Source organism: Pelobates fuscus, chromosome 3, assembly GCF_036172605.1.
Source record: "Pelobates fuscus isolate aPelFus1 chromosome 3, aPelFus1.pri, whole genome shotgun sequence".
NCBI classification, from domain to species: domain Eukaryota; kingdom Metazoa; phylum Chordata; class Amphibia; order Anura; family Pelobatidae; genus Pelobates; species Pelobates fuscus.
Genome location: NC_086319.1, coordinates 256,355,434 through 256,374,472, shown reverse-complemented (window position 1 = coordinate 256,374,472; position 19,039 = coordinate 256,355,434). Strand labels below are relative to the sequence as shown.

Here is a 19,039-nt window from a genome sequence, read left to right as displayed (position 1 = left end):
CTGGCCCTGTCTGTGGGTGTGTGTCTGTGAGTTTCTGTCTGTGAGTATTTGTGTGTATGTGTCTGTTTATATGTGTACAAACATGAGAAAATCTACCCGTATCGCTGGGTCCAATGATTGGAACCCCTCTCCACTGGTAGAAATACACCTAAATTGACACTCCAGAGGTGTCCTGGGGCTTAACCCCCTAACTATTTTCATTAGCTGGAGCTGCCTTTTATCGTAGTATGACGTATAATCCCTCAACACTATCATAAATTTTACATTCATCTGCATATAGGTATTTTTTCTACAAATCACATACAAAACTTTGCAACAATAACCAATTAGCTGGAGTGTACCAGCAGAGATCAAGGCTAGCCAACGGATCAAAAACCGATAAGGGGAATTGGTTGCTTCCTCTTTAATATACAAGGACGAAATGAATTAGTCTGTTAGCTTGGTATATCATATAAATGCGCTACTAGTCATTGTCACTGTAATTAAACACTATAATTTATCAAGCTTAGGTTTTGGACTCATTTATACTGTAATTGTTTTGGAACTGGTCCCCCCTTTTTTCCATGCCACTGTTGCTAAGTGTGATTTCTTTGGAATGGATGTCTGGCATTTTCATTAAGTGTTCTGGCACCTAAAGTTTCAATTATTAACGGCCATACACTCTAGTTACAAGAATGTAACGACTTTGCTCCGATACTATACAATGTTTCTTGTAATACCTATAAAGCTAGATTACATCAATGAGTTACACAGATGAAATAGATCTTGGTGATCTTTATTATAAGGAAAACGTCTACTTATAATTTATCCTTATCGACCTGTATATCGTTATGTCATTTCAGCGGTTCAATGTCTATCTCGTCTATTGTCTTAATATCGGTACATAGGTTTTTGTATGAGATCAACCTCAGTATGTACAGTCAAACAGGGCACCAGTTACAAATTTGTCACATATATTGCACTGGATTTAACAACGCAAGGCAATGTTTGTAGACGCTTTTTCCGGCACTGCAAAAGTTAATAGACACAGCCACTGACGTCAGATGGCAAGCAACGGGATTGGTTAATACCGAAGGGCTCATTAACATAATGAGCGTTCGGCTGTTTGGCGCCCAAAGAGTTCTTCATGCTTGTTACGGATTGGTTCAACCCAAAGTAGCAGCTAGCTGTACACATATAAATGGAGACCAGAGGTCAGTCTCCCTTCAGCCCCCGACGAAGGTGCATTACTGAAAGCACCGAAACGCGCGTCGGGTTCCTTCCTCCTTTCACTCTATTCTTTTCACTAGGGCACTCTGTCGCTATGTGCAGGCGACCAACAATCTAAGTATGGTTCTGCACATTAGTACACTTTAATTTTTTACTATTATTTCACCTCTTTACACTGGCCATGACTTATATGTGTGGGTAGCCGAACTTTCAGACCTACACATATACACCTGCATCTATATCACCTCTTACTTATAACATTTTTGTTAGACACACTGCGAGTGTTAGGGATTTTTGATCCTATTAAGGTGATCTAACCCTATGATATATGGGGGTCTATGCAGGGCTTTTGCTGGAAGTCTGTTACACTACCTAATATAGTTGTATAATTGATTTTAAGGACATCTAGGCTCAGTTCGATACTTCTATAAGTATCACAGGTAGCCACTCAGGAATTCAACAACTATCATTTCTAGTTTAGTGACCAGTTTTCCTAGTTGCATATGATACTTAGTGCCTTATAGCTAAGACACTTTACTCTCTGAGCCTTCAGACTTGACCTTACACGATTAAAGTCTATAATCTGTAGCTAATCAGAGATTCAGTTATTAGTATTTCATTTACTAGGATATTTAGAGGTGTGCCATTTAGGCTAGATTTATACCCAGTTTGGGTTTTGACTACCAATTTTGGTTATCTATGTTATACTACTATTTACTCTTCAACAATTTGTAATTATTTTGAGGATCTCACTTCAATAATTCCAGAACATACTCCCTACATCTGGGTACCCTATCCAGATGGTCAGAGTATTTTTTGCTGTTTATATTTGTGACTGAGTTGACGTGCTCGTGTGTGCATGCATGAGTGAGTTGAGGGCAGCATTTAAGTCTAGGACCCAAGCAGCACATTGTCTTATGCTGGTGTTGTGTCAGATTTCAAGATTGATCATAAAACCGGACCCTAGTCAAGGGCATAGTTACCAACATTTGAAGGTAAGGCACTTTGCAGCACAGCTTCCCAACACCAGTACCATGCATCCTTGGTGTGCGATAGATACATTCGCAGCACAGCATCTATATCAGGCAGGTACATTTTATCACTTTAATGTGAGTTGGGTATCAATGGTGACACTGTCAGTACAAATATAGAAATACCTTGTGCAGATGTGCTTCAGTCAGAGAGTTGTGTCTACACCATAGAACAGGGGTCCTCAAACTGTGGCCCTCCAGATGTTGCTGAACTACAACTTCCATGATTTTTTAAATTACATAGATAGCCAGAGAATCATAGGAGTTGTAGTTCAGCAACATCTGGAGGTCCACAGTTTGAGGACCCCTGCCATAGAACGCAAGATAAGCTTTTTGCGTGCTAGCACTCATGATGGGTGGGGATATCTAATGGAGGCTGGGAGCTTGCGCGAGATCACCGTGTCACTCTCGAAGACGAGGCATCAGCTGGAATGGTCCAAGAAGGTAAGTAAAGCTAATTTTACAATGACATTATAGTTAGAGTATTCATTAAAGCACAGGCCCGTAGGCCATTTAGGGTTAAGTGAGGGATAAAATTAGGGTTAGGCAATTCATTTAACCTTCCGTATTACCCTAAAACTAACCTTAGAAGTAAGGCTTAAATTAACCCTAGACATAATTTTAAATGTTATTTTGTTCCCTACGTGTGATAAATCTCTAAATTAAAAATTACCCTTTAAAACAAACCATAATACAACCCTAATTGTCCCATGTGCCTGTGCTTAGTGAATGCCCTAACTATAATGTAAGAGTGAAAATAGCTTTACTTACCTTACAGGACTTTGTAGAGAAGTCATCGGGAATGAATTGCTGGTCTCGCGCATGTGCCCATCCTCCTTCAGATTTCCCTACCCATAAGGAGTGCTAGCTTACATGTGAAGCACAGGCAACAGCTGATCCACATCATGGACATGATGTGGGTAAGGAAATCTGAACACCGACTCTCACTTCTTCCCAGAGCTAAAATCATTACGGGGCAAAGTCGTGCTGTTTTAGAGCCGCAGGGCTGACCGGACCACTGAGGACACAATACCATCAGGTGTCTCTAAGTGCATGGGCCACCCGATGGGCCCCGCAGTGTGCGTGACCCAGTGCACTGAGGTAGCTCCGCTGCTGATAGTCAACTATAAAAAAAAAAAAAAAATCTCAATAAAAAGGTAGTTCCACTGCTGATTAATAATCAACTATAAAACATTTTTTAAAAATAAACTATTTTGGGCTGGATGTTGCAGGTCAGTTGTAATTGTATTTGAATGAAACATTTCTGGGTTTTTTATTTAAAGGATCACTATAGTGACAGGAAAACTAAGCGGTTTTCCTGACACCATAGTGCCCTGAGGGTGCCCCCACCCTCAGGGTCCCCCTACCATGGCGCTGAAGGGGTTAAAACCCCTTCAGCATCTTACCTTTTTCCAGTGACCTCTCCTTCCCCGCCAACGTCAGCTCCCTCTGCCGACGTCAGCAGAGCCGCACGCGCATTCAAAGTGTCCATAGGAAAGCATTTTTCAATGCTTTCCTGTGGACACTCTGTGCAATGGAGGCATAATATGCCTCCAGCGTCGCAGATGTGCCTCTAGTGGCTGTCCGGAAGACAGCCACTAGAGGCTGGATTAACCCCAAATGTAAACATAGCAGTTTCTCTATGTTTGCATCTGAAAGGTTAAAACCTGAGGGACCTGGCACCCAGACCACTTCATTGAGCTGAAGTGGTCTGGGTGACTATAGTGTCCCTTTAAGTATTTTATCTAATAAGTTAAAAAGAAAATAATTTTCCTCCACCCATCTTCAATACAACACCTGGTTCCACCCATCATTCAAGTTTACAAAAAAACAAACAAAAAGTGTTCATTGCTGCAACTGAAACATGCTTTCGTACAGTGTGATATAATGAAGCTCGTGGCCACTTTAGATGAGCTGACCTGTTTTCCTATCAGCATGTTATGGGGGTGTACCAGCATGGCGTCGTGCTCCTTCGGGAGTAACAAGATGGCTAACTTCCGGAGCGAATACAAGCGCCCCCTGTGGCTAAATGGTGAATGCAGGGAGATTGTCGGCTCCTGGTCCAGGGCGGGCCGGGTCTCCATGGATACACAGGAGGATGCTCGGCGCTGTGTGAGTCGAGAAGAAGAGATGGAGAACCCTGAGAGCCCGGCTGCATGTCGCCTGCCATGGGACTGTTTCTCAGCATGGCTGGACGGTGTCTGTGTGGTCACATTCGACCTGGAGCTGGGGCAGGCTATGGAGGTCAGTGAGAGGAGGGGGAGAGACATCCACCCCGCTTATAATATAGTTAGTGGTAAACAGAGGGCGAAGGGAGGAGAGGGGAACTACGTAGGTATTTAATATATTACAGAGTGAAGACGAATGGAGAGAAGAAGATGTGGGAAATGTGGGGGTGGGATGGAAAATCAAGGATGAGAGAGAAATATTCAAAGACACACATTAGCTATACAAGAAATATTCATGGTAGCAAGAGAAACCGTGGGTGTGTATGGATGTTTTGAATATAGTATATACTGTATGCCTTCTCATTGCTATTTCTGTTTTCCACCAGCTGGTATATCCCCAGGACATCAGGATCACAGAAAAGGAGGTAAACTGGTATTATTTATATAGCAACAGCATTTCCCCATATGATGCTTGCTATATGGCCATGAGTTGTTTTTTCTTTTTAAGACTAAGCCACATGTAAAAAGCACTTAATCAGCTTTTTACAAAGTGCAGATTCCAATAAAAAGTGTCCCTTTTATAGTTTAGCCTTGTTACACTCACCCCACCCCCATTCCCCACCCCCACCCTCAATCTGAAGACCTGTCCTGTTACTTCCTGTTTTGGTTAGCTCATTGGAGCTAAACAGGAGCAGACAGATTGCTCAGACTTGCTAAGACTTCACATTGAGTTGCATTGGGAAGTCTGTGATTGGACAGCCAGAGAGTCTGGGCTGTCAAAGAAGGGGAGGGCTTGCAAAGGCAGCATACACAAGATTGGCAGCTTTTGCAAGCTGTTTATAAATATAACTTGGTGGGGAAAAAACGAGTGCATGCGTGTTTTCATTGGGGTATATCTACTTAATATTGAGCTTTTAGTTTTATTTATTGTTTTGTTTGGGCTGTGGAGTGTTCATTAACAACAAATAACTGACATACAAAAATAATATTGTCAGACACATGAGACATGGAAGGTCATGAACAAACAAATCTACAATTTACAGCTTCAATACAACTAACATGGCAGATTAACACAATAAAGTCAACCTGTACCTACACTGTAAATCTTTGGAACCTATTACAAAATTACAAATCCATGTGGGTCAAAGACACATTTTATTTCATGAATTTTGTTTAGGATCAACAAGGAATTGGAGCACTATCACTTATAATTTTTTCCATCTGAATTAAACTAACTTGTTATTTTTAATGTTTTTTTTTTTTTTTTATTTGGGCAAAGCAGCTACTCTGGAAAAAAAAAAATACATTTTAGTTGGACATTTTACATGTCTGCAACTTTTGGCTTAATTTTTGAAAAGTGTAAACATTTTTACCTGCAAATCACTATGCACATTTGGAAAAATATAGGAGGTTTTTGGTACCACTCAAATGGCTTTTAAACTGCAAGCTCACTTGCTCCATCACGGCAAACCTCTTAAGTGAGTTAAAGACAAAATTGCTAATGAGGCAAAAGAGGCATTTTTATAAATCCCTACATACTTACTCATCCTTATTAGTATATACATGGGGCTGGCGGCAGCACTATAACATGGCTGTGTAACACAGAAGAAAATACAAAATGAATCACAGCGCTCAAACTACCATTACACCTGGGCAGCAGCCTATGCCTATGCGACCGGCTGAATGCGCGCGCAGCTGTTGCCGTGCGTGCGCATTCAGCAGACGGGGAGGAGAAGAGGAGGATCGGAGGCAGAGAGCTCCCCGCCCAGCGCTGGAAAAAGATAAGTTTTACCCCTTTTCCCCTTTCCAGACCCGGGCGGGAGGGGTCCCTGAGGGTGGGGGCACCCTCAGGGCACTATAGTGCCAGGAAAACGGGTATGTTTTCCTGGCACTATAGTGGTCTTTTAAGGACTCCAAATGGGTTTAATCTCCGTGTGTGCAGCATTTCAAAGCGAAAAGCTGCACATACAGACCCCAGGCACCATTACCATTTCAAATCACTGAACTTTTCATAGTACGTGGAGTAACCCTTTAATTATGGTGTAAAATGCAGGAAACATTTCAAAACAAACATGTAGTTACTGGTAGACAATTAAAGGGATATTATAGTACTAGGAATACAAATCTGCGATAGCACGATAGGCCCTCCCCATAGGAAAGCATTGCTGCAATGCTATGAGGAATTTACTGACATTGGATGTCCTCATGCAGAGCGTCAGGACGTCCAGTGTCAGTTATGAGACCAGTAGTTGCCTAGCAAGCAGGAAGTGCCTCTAGTGGCTTTCTGATTGACAGCCACTAGATGCAGTATTGTTCATGCAATGTAATTATTGCAGTTTCTATATTTTTATTTATATAAATTTCAGGATCAATTTGGTTGTTTGAATTTTACATGTACGTTATATCCATAGTATAACTAAATATGTTTTTTTGAAACCACAACTCGCATGCTGTACAATCCTTGTTTTGAGGTTTCACTTTTTCCATTGTTTTTTATTTTACAGAAGACCAGCATCTGCTACCTTTCCTTTCCAGATTCATATTCAGGTAGGTGGATATATAGGATTACTGAAACAAAGCCTTCTTTATCACGGAACATGTTTAGTGATGTTTAGGTGCAGCATTTATTGGAGTTTGCAGAGAGACCTTCTCATCTTGAGAAGTGAGACTTGCCTGTTGGAACGCTCTGATTGGTTGACCCACAAGACAACCAATCAGAGTGCTCTAATGAGAATTCAAAGCATGAGAGACCCTTTACAAAGGCTTTACCTGCCTAGAAGCCCATTATGTGTGGAGCCTGCTAGGGACAAAGATTAATTAGTTTTTTGTTGTGTCAAGTTTTTTATTTTTTCGTCAGTTGTTTTGGGAATCAGGTGTTTTTCATTTTCAGTAATTAGGATATTATGCTGGATTTTACCTTTTTTGGGGGACAAAGGCAAACATTTACAAAAAAGAAGATGACTAATGGTGAATACAATTTGTTCTATTTACAGATATTAGCTTTAATGCCTCCTTTACTATTTTTGGGGTGAGGAAGTAACGCAGATGGCACAACTTTGAGAGGGTGGACAATGTCCACCCACCTTGTATATTATAATTAGAGCCCCCATTTGCTCCCTATGCCTGGGGGCTGGGGTGGGGACACTAGGTTGCCCCCTGTTCTGTAATTGGTCCCCAGCTGCTGACCACGGGTGGGGGCAAAGGGGGACATTAGGATGTCGCCCCAATGTTTTTTTTGTTTTTTTTTAATAGTGCCACCCATTGGCCTTAATTGAAGCTAGGATAATTCACAGTGATCAGTCCATCTATCCCCTATTATTTAATTTAAAGTTCCCCACCCACTACTCACAGGTAAAAGGGGACCATGTCCCTCCCTGTTATTTTACAGGAATTTCTAGCGACTGGCAGCCATTAAGAGTTTTCTTTTATGTGATGTAGATATGCTCCCACCTGCCATGCCATGCATTAAAAACCTCCTTTATAGTAGTATGGGGGTAATGGCGGGTAGATTAATCTGGAAGGTTTAACATCTCCCTGTAGCAATATGGAGGTCATATTAAATTGTACTATTAAATTGATTTGATTTAGACAATGAGCCTTGTAGTGATAAGCCATGCCATAGCCATTTCATCAATCACACAGAAAGGTTGGCATGTGTAGATTTTAACTACTGTCAGAAAAATACACATGTACCTTTAAGATATTTATCCTCCTTAGGTTAGATTTATAGTTTTACCAACTGAGGGCAGAGGATTACAACTAGATTTATAAAAAAGTGGCAAGAAATAAAACCATTTGTAAAATCTCAGCTATTTGAGTATATGTTTATGTTAAGGATTAGTAAATATTAAAAGGCTTATTTTATTAAACAATGGTTCCATTGGTTATTAATTTAGTTAGCTTGGTTATCTATCCATATTCTATCTATCAGTTTCTTCCTGTCTAACAAATGAAGTTACTGAAATTAGCTACCTCCTATACAAAACACTGAATGAGTTGTTGATCTAATTGATAAAATTATATGGTCACTAAAACACATATAGCATTCTTGTACTGACAATATGTTACAATGCCTTAAGTCACCCATACCATTTCATCTTAATGAAGTGGTATGGGTGCAGTGGTCCTGTATATCTAATCTTTCAAGGTATGTGTGAAATATCACCAGAAGGATATTGATAGTTTGGAGAGAGTTCGGAGAACAGCTACAAAACTGGTTCACGATTGCAGGATAAAACCTACCAGGAAAGGTTAAAGGATCTTAACATGTATAGCTTGAAGGAAAGACAAGACAGGGGGGATATAGATACAAAGAAAGATAGACGGCAGATAAGAACCATTCGGCCCATCTAGTCTGCCCAATTTTCTAAATACTTTCATTAGTCCCTGGCCTTATCTTATAGCTAGGATAGCCTTATGCCTATCCCACACATGCTTAACCCCTTAAGGACACATGACATGTGTGACACGTCATGATTCCCTTTTATTCCAGAAGTTTGGTCCTTAAGGGGTTAAACTCTTTTACTGTGTTAACCTCTACCACTTCAGCTGGAAGGCTTTTCTATGCATCCACTACCCTCTCAGTAAAGTAATACTTCCTGGTATTATTTTTAAACCTTTGCCCCTCTAATTTAAGACTATGTCCTCTTGTTGTGGTAGTTTTTTGTCTTTTAAATATAGTTACCTCCTTTACTGTGTTGATTCCCTTTATGTATTTTCCCTTTATGTATTTATACATGTTAAGTTCCTTTAACCTTTCCTTGTAAGTTTTATCCTGCAATCCATGAACCAGTTTAGTAGCCCTTCTCTGAACTCTCTCTAAAGTATCAATATCCTTCTGGAGATACGGTCTCCAGTACTGCGTACAATACTCCAAGTGAGGTCTCTGTACAATGGCATGAGCACTTCCCTCTTTCTACTGCTAATACCTCTCCCTATACAACCAAGCATTCTGCTAGCATTTCCTGCTGCTCTATTACATTGTCTACCTACCTTTAAGTCATCAGAAATAATCATCCCTAAATCCCTTTCCTCAGATGTTGAGGTTAGGACTCTATCAAATATTCTGTATCTGTCCTTGGGTTTTTATGTCCAAGATGCATTATCTTGCACTTATCCACATTAAATGTCAGTTGCCACAACTCTGACCATTTTTCTAGTTTACCGAAATCATTTGCAATTTGGCTTATTCCTCCTGGAACATCAACTCTGTTACATATCTTAGTATCATCAGCAAAAAGACGTACCTTACCATCAAGACCTTCTGCAATATCTCTAATAAAAATATTAAAGAGAATGGGCCCAAGTACAAATCCCTGAGGTACCCCACTGGTGACAAGACCATGCTTCTAATATACTCCATCCAACTGCAGTGGTCGCCGCCCTGTGGCCTGGTGCCCGCCGCAATGTGTTGCGGGCCCAGCCCGCATGGTAGGACCGCCGGGGCCAGGGGCGGACTGAGAACCCTCAGGGCCCCCGGGCAAAATAAATCAAGGACCCTCTTACAGGCCCCACCCATACTCCGCAGCAAGCGCCACCCATGTCCCGCCTCCATGCACCGCCTCCAGCCACACCCTACACAATCTTTAGACACAAGGAACAAAAGTGCAATAATCCCTTCGAGGCCCCAGTAGAGACTACAATTGAGGGCTAATGGGCCATGGAAGGGGGTCTTTCTAGCAGAAGCTATCTCAGTGTCCTTTAGAGAGTGTGTTAGAAAGAATTTCCTCCAGGTCCCATTAGAGACTACAATGGAGTCTAATGGGGCCTGGAGGGGGGACTCTCCAACACTCTGGTTCCTATTCACAATATAGCAACACAACATAGCTCGCTGATACCTAGGCCAAGTTGGCTCCTCTTACCTTAATTACTGTTGCTGGCTGGCAGTCTGTGGGCTTGCTGGAAGGCTGTGGGCTTACTGGCTGCGGCTGGCAGGCTGTGGGCTTGCTGGCTACTGCCGGCAGGCTGTGGGCTTGCTGGCTACTGCCGGCAGGCTGTGGGCTTGCTGGCTGCGGCTGGCAGGCTGTTGGCTTGCTGGCTGGCAGGCTGTGGCTTGCTGGCTGCGGTTGGCAGGCTGTGGGCTTGCTGGCTGTAAGCCTAACTGGTGGCCTGTGGGCTGGCTGGCCGGCCTATGGGCTGGCTGGCCGGCCTGTGGGCTGGCTGGCTGGCCTGTGGGCTGGCTGTCTTGCTGGCTACTGGGGCACTTGTAGATTATTTAAAGAAATAATCCATGCACAATAACCACTACTGCTCTGTGTAGTCGTAATGGTGCCAGGAGGGCCGGGCCCCCCTCTCAGAGTAAGTAGTCAAACCGTTTAAGAACAGTTTGACAACTTACCTGGGGTCTGCTGGGATATGAGGCTGTAGTAGGGTATAGGAGCAGTGGTGCAATATGTAAGGGGTGCGGTGTGTGTGAAAGGTTCAGTGTGTGTGAGGGGGTGTAGTGTGTGAATGTGTAGGGTGTGTGGGGCAATGTGTGTATGAGGGGGTTGTGTATGTGTGTGGCAATGTTAGTATGGGTGGGCAGTGTATGTGTGTGTGTGTGTGAGGCAATGTGTGTAAATGTGAATGGTGTGTGTGGGTGTATGGGGGGCAGTGTGTGAATGTGTATGGTGTGTGGGGGCAGTGTGTTTATGGGGCTAGAGTTCACTCTCACCACTGCGACCACCAGGAATCCCTGGTGGTCACAGTGTTGAGAGTGAACTCTAGCCCGTAACTCCAGGGCTAGAGTTTACTCTCGCAAGAGCCGTAACGTTGCCGTGGTAACCGCGGCAACGATCTGTGCTCGCGCAAGAAGGACCCAGAGGAGCTGAAGACTGAGCTCCCGGGTCCTCTCTTCCTCCCTCCCCTGCAGGCTGCCCGCACGGTGCCTGCGGACAGGGGAGGGGGCAATTGCCCTCCTCTTACTCCCCCCTCTCCTCTCTTCTTACTCCCCCCTCTTCTTACTCCCCTCCCCCCTCTTCTTACCCCCTCCCCCTCTTCTTACTCCCCTCCCCCCTCTTCTTACCCCCTCCCCCTCTTCTTACTCCCCTCCCCCTCTTCTTACCCCCTCCCCCTCTTCTTACTCCCCTCCCCCTCTTCTTACTCCCCTCCCCCTCTTCTTACCCCCTCCCCTCTCTTCTTACTCCTCTCCTCTCTTCTTACTCCCCTCCCCCCTCTTCTTACTCCCCCTTCTCCTCTCTTCTTACCCCCTCCCCCTCTTCTTACCCCCTCCCCCTCTTCTTACCCCCCTCTCCCTCTTCTTACTCCCCTCCCCCTCTTCTTACTCCTCTCCTCTCTTCTTACTCCCCTCCCCCCTCTTCTTACTCCCCTCCCCCCTCTTCTTACTCCCCTCCTCCCTCTTCTTACTCCCCTCCTCCCTCTTCTTACTCCCCTCCCCCCTCTTCTTACTCCCCTCCCCCTCTTCTTACTCCCCTCCTCCCTCTTCTTACTCCCCTCCCCCCTCTTCTTACTCCCCTCCTCCCTCTTCTTACTCCCCTCCCCCCTCTTCTTACTCCCCTCCCCCCTCTTCTTACTCCCCTCCCCCCTCTTCTTACTCCCCTCCCCCCTCTTCTTACTCCCCTCCTCCCTCTTCTTACTCCCCTCCCCCCTCTTCTTACTCCCCTCCTCCCTCTTCTTACTCCCCTCCTCCCTCTTCTTACTCCCCTCCCCCCTCTTCTTACTCCCCTCCCCCCTCTTCTTACTCCCCTCCTCCCTCTTCTTACTCCCCTCCCCCCTCTTCTTACTCCCCTCCCCCCTCTTCTTACCCCCTCCCCCTCTTCTTACTCCCCTCCCCCTCTTCTTACCCCCTCCCCTCTCTTCTTACTCCTCTCCTCTCTTCTTACTCCCCTCCCCCCTCTTCTTACTCCCCCTTCTCCTCTCTTCTTACTCCCCCTTCTCCTCTCTTCTTACCCCCTCCCCCTCTTCTTACCCCCTCCCCCTCTTCTTACCCCCTCCCCCTCTTCTTACCCCCCTCTCCCTCTTCTTACTCCCCTCCCCCTCTTCTTACTCCTCTCCTCTCTTCTTACTCCCCTCCCCCCTCTTCTTACTCCCCTCCCCCCTCTTCTTACTCCCCTCCTCCCTCTTCTTACTCCCCTCCTCCCTCTTCTTACTCCCCTCCCCCCTCTTCTTACTCCCCTCCCCCTCTTCTTACTCCCCTCCTCCCTCTTCTTACTCCCCTCCCCCCTCTTCCTACTCCCCTCCTCCCTCTTCTTACTCCCCTCCCCCCTCTTCTTACTCCCCTCCCCCCTCTTCTTACTCCCCTCCCCCCTCTTCTTACTCCCCTCCCCCCTCTTCTTACTCCCCTCCCCCCTCTTCTTACTCCCCTCCCCCCTCTTCTTACTCCCCTCCTCCCTCTTCTTACTCCCCTCCTCCCTCTTCTTACTCCCCTCCCCCCTCTTCTTACTCCCCTCCCCCCTCTTCTTACTCCCCTCCTCCCTCTTCTTACTCCCCTCCCCCCTCTTCTTACTCCCCTCCCCCCTTTTTCTTACCCCCTCCCCCTCTTCTTACTCCCCTCCCCCTCTTCTTACCCCCTCCCCTCTCTTCTTACTCCTCTCCTCTCTTCTTACTCCCCTCCCCCCTCTTCTTACCCCCTCCCCTCTCTTCTTACTCCTCTCCTCTCTTCTTACTCCCCTCCCCCCTCTTCTTACTCCCCCTTCTCCTCTCTTCTTACTCCCCCCTCTTCTTACCCCCTCCCCCTCTTCTTACCCCCTCCCCCTCTTCTTACCCCCCTCTCCCTCTTCTTACTCCCCTCCCCCTCTTCTTACTCCCCTCCCCCCTCTTCTTACTCCCCTCCCCCCTCTTCTTACTCCCCTCCTCCCTCTTCTTACTCCCCTCCTCCCTCTTCTTACTCCCCTCCCCCCTCTTCTTACTCCCCTCCCCCTCTTCTTACTCCCCTCCTCCCTCTTCTTACTCCCCTCCCCCCTCTTCTTACTCCCCTCCCCCCTCTTCTTACTCCCCTCCCCCCTCTTCTTACTCCCCTCCCCCCTCTTCTTACTCCCCTCCTCCCTCTTCTTACTCCCCTCCTCCCTCTTCTTACTCCCCTCCCCCCTCTTCTTACTCCCCTCCCCCCTCTTCTTACTCCCCTCCCCCCTCTTCTTACTCCCCTCCCCCCTCTTCTTACTCCCCTCCCCCCTCTTCTTACTCCCCTCCCCCCTCTTCTTACTCCCCTCCTCCCTCTTCTTACTCCCCTCCTCCCTCTTCTTACTCCCCTCCCCCCTCTTCTTACTCCCCTCCCCCCTCTTCTTACTCCCCTCCTCCCTCTTCTTACTCCCCTCCCCCCTCTTCTTACTCCCCTCCCCCCTCTTCTTACCCCCTCCCCCTCTTCTTACTCCCCTCCCCCTCTTCTTACCCCCTCCCCTCTCTTCTTACTCCTCTCCTCTCTTCTTACTCCCCTCCCCCCTCTTCTTACTCCCCCTTCTCCTCTCTTCTTACTCCCCCCTCTTCTTACCCCCTCCCCCTCTTCTTACCCCCTCCCCCTCTTCTTACCCCCTCCCCCTCTTCTTACCCCCCTCTCCCTCTTCTTACTCCCCTCCCCCTCTTCTTACCCCCCTCTCCCTCTTCTTACTCCCCTCCCCCTCTTCTTACTCCTCTCCTCTCTTCTTACTCCCCTCCCCCCTCTTCTTACTCCCCTCCCCCCTCTTCTTACTCCCCTCCTCCCTCTTCTTACTCCCCTCCTCCCTCTTCTTACTCCCCTCCCCCCTCTTCTTACTCCCCTCCCCCTCTTCTTACTCCCCTCCTCCCTCTTCTTACTCCCCTCCCCCTCTTCTTACTCCCCTCCCCCCTCTTCTTACTCCCCTCCTCCTCTTCTTACTCCCCTCCCCCCTCTTCTTACTCCCCTCCCCCCTCTTCTTACTCCCCTCCCCCCTCTTCTTACTCCCCTCCCCCCTCTTCTTACTCCCTCCTCCCTCTTCTTACTCCCCTCCTCCCTCTTCTTACTCCCCTCCCCCCTCTTCTTACTCCCCTCTCCCCCTCTTCTTACTCCCCTCCTCCCTCTTCTTACTCCTCTCCTCTCTTCTTACTCCCCTCCCCCCTCTTCTTACCCCCTCCCCTCTCTTCTTACTCCTCTCCTCTCTTCTTACTCCCCTCCCCCCTCTTCTTACTCCCCCTTCTCCTCTCTTCTTACTCCCCCCTCTTCTTACCCCCTCCCCCTCTTCTTACCCCCTCCTCCTCTCTCTTCTTACTCCCCTCCCCCTCTTCTTACTCCCCCTCCCCCCTCTTCTTACTCCCCTCCCCCCTCTTCTTACTCCCCTCCCCCCTCTTCTTACTCCCCTCCCCCCTCTTCTTACTCCCCTCCCCCCTCTTCTTACTCCCCTCCCCCTCTTCTTACTCCCCTCCCCCCTCTTCTTACCCCCTCCCCTCTCTTCTTACTCCTCTCCTCTCTTCTTACTCCCCTCCCCCCTCTTCTTACTCCCCCTTCTCCTCTCTTCTTACTCCCCCCTCTTCTTACCCCCTCCCCCTCTTCTTACCCCCCTCTCCCTCTTCTTACTCCCCTCCCCCTCTTCTTACTCCCCTGCCCCTCTTCTTACTCCCCTCCCCCCTCTTCTTACTCCCCTCCCCCCTCTTCTTACTCCCCTCCCCCCTCTTCTTACTCCCCTCCCCCCTCTTCTTACTCCCCTCCCCCTCTTCTTACTCCCCTCCTCCCTCTTCTTACTCCCCTCCCCCCTCTTCTTACTCCCCTCCCCCCTCTTCTTACTCCCCTCCCCCCTCTTCTTACTCCCCTCCCCCCTCTTCTTACTCCCCTCCTCCCTCTTCTTACTCCCCTCCTCCCTCTTCTTACTCCCCTCCTCCCTCTTCTTACTCCCCTCCCCCCTCTTCTTACTCCCCTCCCCCCTCTTCTTACTCCCCTCCTCCCTCTTCTTACTCCCCTCCCCCCTCTTCTTACTCCCCTCCCCCCTCTTCTTACTCCCCTCCCCCCTCTTCTTACTCCCCTCCCCCCTCTTCTTACTCCCCTCCTCTCTCTTCTTACTCCCCTCCCCCCTCTTCTTACTCCCCTCCCCCTCTTCTTACTCCCCTCCCCCCTCTTCTTACTCCCCTCCCCCTCTTCTTACTCCCCTCCCCCCTCTTCTTACTCCCCTCCCCCCTCTTCTTACTCCCCTCCCCCCTCTTCTTACTCCCCTCCCCCCTCTTCTTACTCCCACTCCCCCTCTTCTACTCCCCTCCCCCCTCTTCTTACTCCCCTCCCCCCTCTTCTTACTCCCCTCCCCCCTCTTCTTACTCCCCTCCCCCCTCTTCTTACTCCCCTCCCCCTCTTCTTACTCCCCTCCCCCCTCTTCTTACTCCCCTCCCCCCTCTTCTTACTCCCCTCCCCCCTCTTCTTACTCCCCTCCCCCCTCTTCTTACTCCCCTCCCCCTCTTCTTACTCCCCTCCCCCCTCTTCTTACTCCCCTCCCCCCTCTTCTTACTCCCCTCCCCCCTCTTCTTACTCCCCTCCCCCCTCTTCTTACTCCCCTCCCCCTCTTCTTACCCCCTCCCCCTCTTCTTACTCCCCCCCCCTCTTCTTACCCCCCCACCTCTTCTTACCCCCCTCCCCCCTCTTCTTACTCCCCTTACCCCCCTCCCCCCTCTTCTTACTCCCCTCCCCCCTCTTCTTACTCTTCCCTCCCCCTCTCCCTCTCCCTCTTCTTACCCCCCCACCTCTTCTTACCCCCCCCTCTTCTTACCCCCTCCCCCCTCTTCTTACTCTTCCCTCCCCCCTCTTCTTACTCTTCCCTCCCCCCTCTTCTTACTCTTCCCTCCCCCCTCTTCTTACTCTTCCCTCCCCCCTCTTCTTACTCTTCCCTCCCCCCTCTTCTTACCCCCCCACCCCCTCTTCTTACCCCCCCACCCCTCTTCTTACCCCCCCACCCCTCTTCTTACCCCCCCACCCCCTCTTCTTACCCCCCCACCCCCTCTTCTTACCCCCCACCCCCCTCTTCTTACCCCCCACCCCCCTCTTCTTACTCTTCCCCCCACCCCCTCTTCTTACCCCCCCACCCCCTCTTCTTACTCTTCCCTCCCCCCTCTTCTTACTCTTCTTACCCTGTCTCTCCTTCTTCTCACCCCCCTCCTCCCTCCTTCTTACTCCCCTCCTCCCTCCTTCTTCTCACCCCCTCCCTCTTTCTTCTCACTCCCTCTCTCTTTCTTCTCACTCCCTCTCTCTTCTCACCCCCCCTCCCTCTTTCTTCTCACCCCCTTCCTCCCTCTTTCTTCTCACCTCCTTCCTCCCTCTTTCTTCTCACCTCCTTCCTCCCTCTTTCTTCTCACCCCCTTCCTCCCTCTTTCTTCTCACCCCCTTCCTCCCTCTTTCTTCTCACCCCCTTCCTCCCTCTTTCTTCTCAACCCCTTCCTCCCTCTTTCTTCTCACCCCTTCCTCCCTCTTTCTTCTCACCCCCTTCCTCCCTCTTTCTTCTCACCCCCCTCCTCCCTCTTTCTTCTCACCCCCTTCCTCCCTCTTTCTTCTCACCCCCCTCCCTCTTTCTTCTCACCCCCTCCTCCCTCCCTCTTTCTTCTCACCTCCCCTCCTCCCTCCCTCTTTCTTCTCACCTCCCCTCCTCCCTCCCTCTTTCTTCTCACCTCCCCTCCTCCCTCCCTCTTTCTTCTCACCTCCCCTCCTCCCTCCCTCTTTCTTCTCACCTCCCCTCCTCCCTCCCTCTTTCTTCTCACCTCCCCTCCTCCCTCCCTCTTTCTTCTCACCTCCCCTCCTCCCTCCCTCTTTCTTCTCACCTCCCCTCCTCCCTCCCTCTTTCTTCTCACCTCCCCTCCTCCCTCCCTCTTTCTTCTCACCTCCCCTCCTCCCTCCCTCTTTCTTCTCACCTCCCCTCCTCCCTCCCTCTTTCTTCTCACCTCCCCTCCTCCCTCCCTCTTTCTTCTCACCTCCCCTCCTCCCTCCCTCTTTCTTCTCACCTCCCCTCCTCCCTCCCTCTTTCTTCTCACCTCCCCTCCTCCCTCCCTCTTTCTTCTCACCTCCCCTCCTCCCTCCCTCTTTCTTCTCACCTCCCCTCCTCCCTCCCTCTTTCTTCTCACCTCCCCTCCTCCCTCCCTCTTTCTTCTCACCTCCCCTCCTCCCTCCCTCTTTCTTCTCACCTCCCCTCCTCCCTCCCTCTTTCTTCTCACCTCCCCTCCTCCCTCCCTCTTTCTTCTCACCTCCCCTCCTCCCTCCCTCTTTCTTCTCACCTCCCCTCCCCTGTAGCGTGGTCGAGCTGCTGTGTGGTCCGCGGTGCCCGCCCGGAGTGATAGGAAGGTGCACACTGAGCACCTTCCTATCACTCCGGCCGGCAGTGCGGACCGGAGAGCAGCTCGGCCACGCTACAGGGGAGGGGAGGGGAGGTGAGAAGCTGCAGCCGCCTGATGCTCTTAAGAGAGCGCTCAGGCGGCTGCAGCATTTAAAGGGGCGGCGGGCCCCCTGATGGCGGGCCCCCCGACCATGTCCGAAGTGCCCGACCGGTCAGTCCGCCCCTGGCCGGGGCCCATACTGTTAGAGCCACCTGATGGCAGTGAATATCCAGAGGGCCCGGTCAGCGCTGCAGCGCTTTAACAGCGCGACCGGGACCCCGAGATGACGTCAGCCGCTGGGAGGAAGTGACAGCCCCGGTCACTCCTCCCAGCAATCACACAGAGCCTGCGCGGGAGGAAGGAGGAGGGAGTCAGACTGAGCCACCACAGTCAAAACATTTTGTATATGTGTTTGTATGTGTCTGTATGAATGTGTGTCTGTATGTACTTGTGTGTGTATGTTTGTCTATGTGTCTGTATGTGTGTCTCTGTGTGTTTGTATGTGTGTATGCATGTGTGTGTATGTGTGTGTGTGTGTCTGTATGTATGTGCGTGTCTGCATGTGTGGGGAGGGAACGTATGGAAGGGGGGATGGATAGAGGTGTGGCGGGGGGGGGACGTATGGGAGTGGGAGTATAGACGTATGGGGGGATGGCGGGGGGTAGACGTATGGGGGAGGGGCTCAGGGCAACTTTTGCACCGGGGCCCCATGGTTTTTAGTTACGCCTCTGACTACAACCCTCTGTTGCCTGTCACACAGGCACTGCCTTACCCATTCAACAATATTGGAATCCAAACTTAAAGATTGCAGTTTATTGATGAGCCTTCTATGTGCAACAGTGTCAAAAGCCTTACTGAAATCTAGGTAAGCAATGTGTACTGCACCACCCTGATCTATTATTTTAGTTACCCAATCAAAAAAATCAATAAGATTAGTTTGGCATGATCTCCCTGAAGTAAACCCATGTTGTCTCTGATCTTGAAATCCATGTGTTTTTAGATGTTCAATAATCCTATCCTTTAACATGGATCCCATTACTTTCCCCACTACTGAAGTAAGGCTTGCTGGCCTGCTAGTTCACCGACTCCTTCACCTTTCTTGGGTAATAGGCACTGCATTCGCTAACTTCCAATCTTCTCGGACTACTCCTGTTAACCATGATTGGTTAAATAAATCTGGTAATGGTTTTGCTAGTACACCACTAAGCTCTTTTAATAGCTTTGGGTGTATTTCATCAGGTCCCATTGACTTATTTGTCTTTACTTTTGACAGTTGAAATAGAACCTCTTCCTCTGTAAACTCACATGTAACAAATTACAAATTTTTCCTTTTTTCTAACTGAGGCCCACTGACAAGCCTAATGCAATTTTCTGTTGCCTTCAGCAGTGCAACTTTTAAAT

General features: G+C 48.9%; 1 protein-coding gene across 1 annotated transcript in view; it reads left to right on the top strand.

Moving 5' to 3' along the window:
• Positions 1–4,181: 4,181 nt before the first annotated feature.
• Positions 4,182–19,039, top strand: part of DENND6B (DENN domain containing 6B) — a 61,142-nt gene continuing 46,284 nt past the window's right edge. Inside the window, exons 1-3 of the mRNA XM_063448357.1 lie at positions 4,182–4,484; positions 4,795–4,833; positions 6,913–6,955. Coding sequence (XP_063304427.1) covers positions 4,197–4,484; positions 4,795–4,833; positions 6,913–6,955 — 370 coding nt within the window. The 5' untranslated portion in view covers positions 4,182–4,196. The remainder of the gene's footprint in view (positions 4,485–4,794; positions 4,834–6,912; positions 6,956–19,039) is intronic.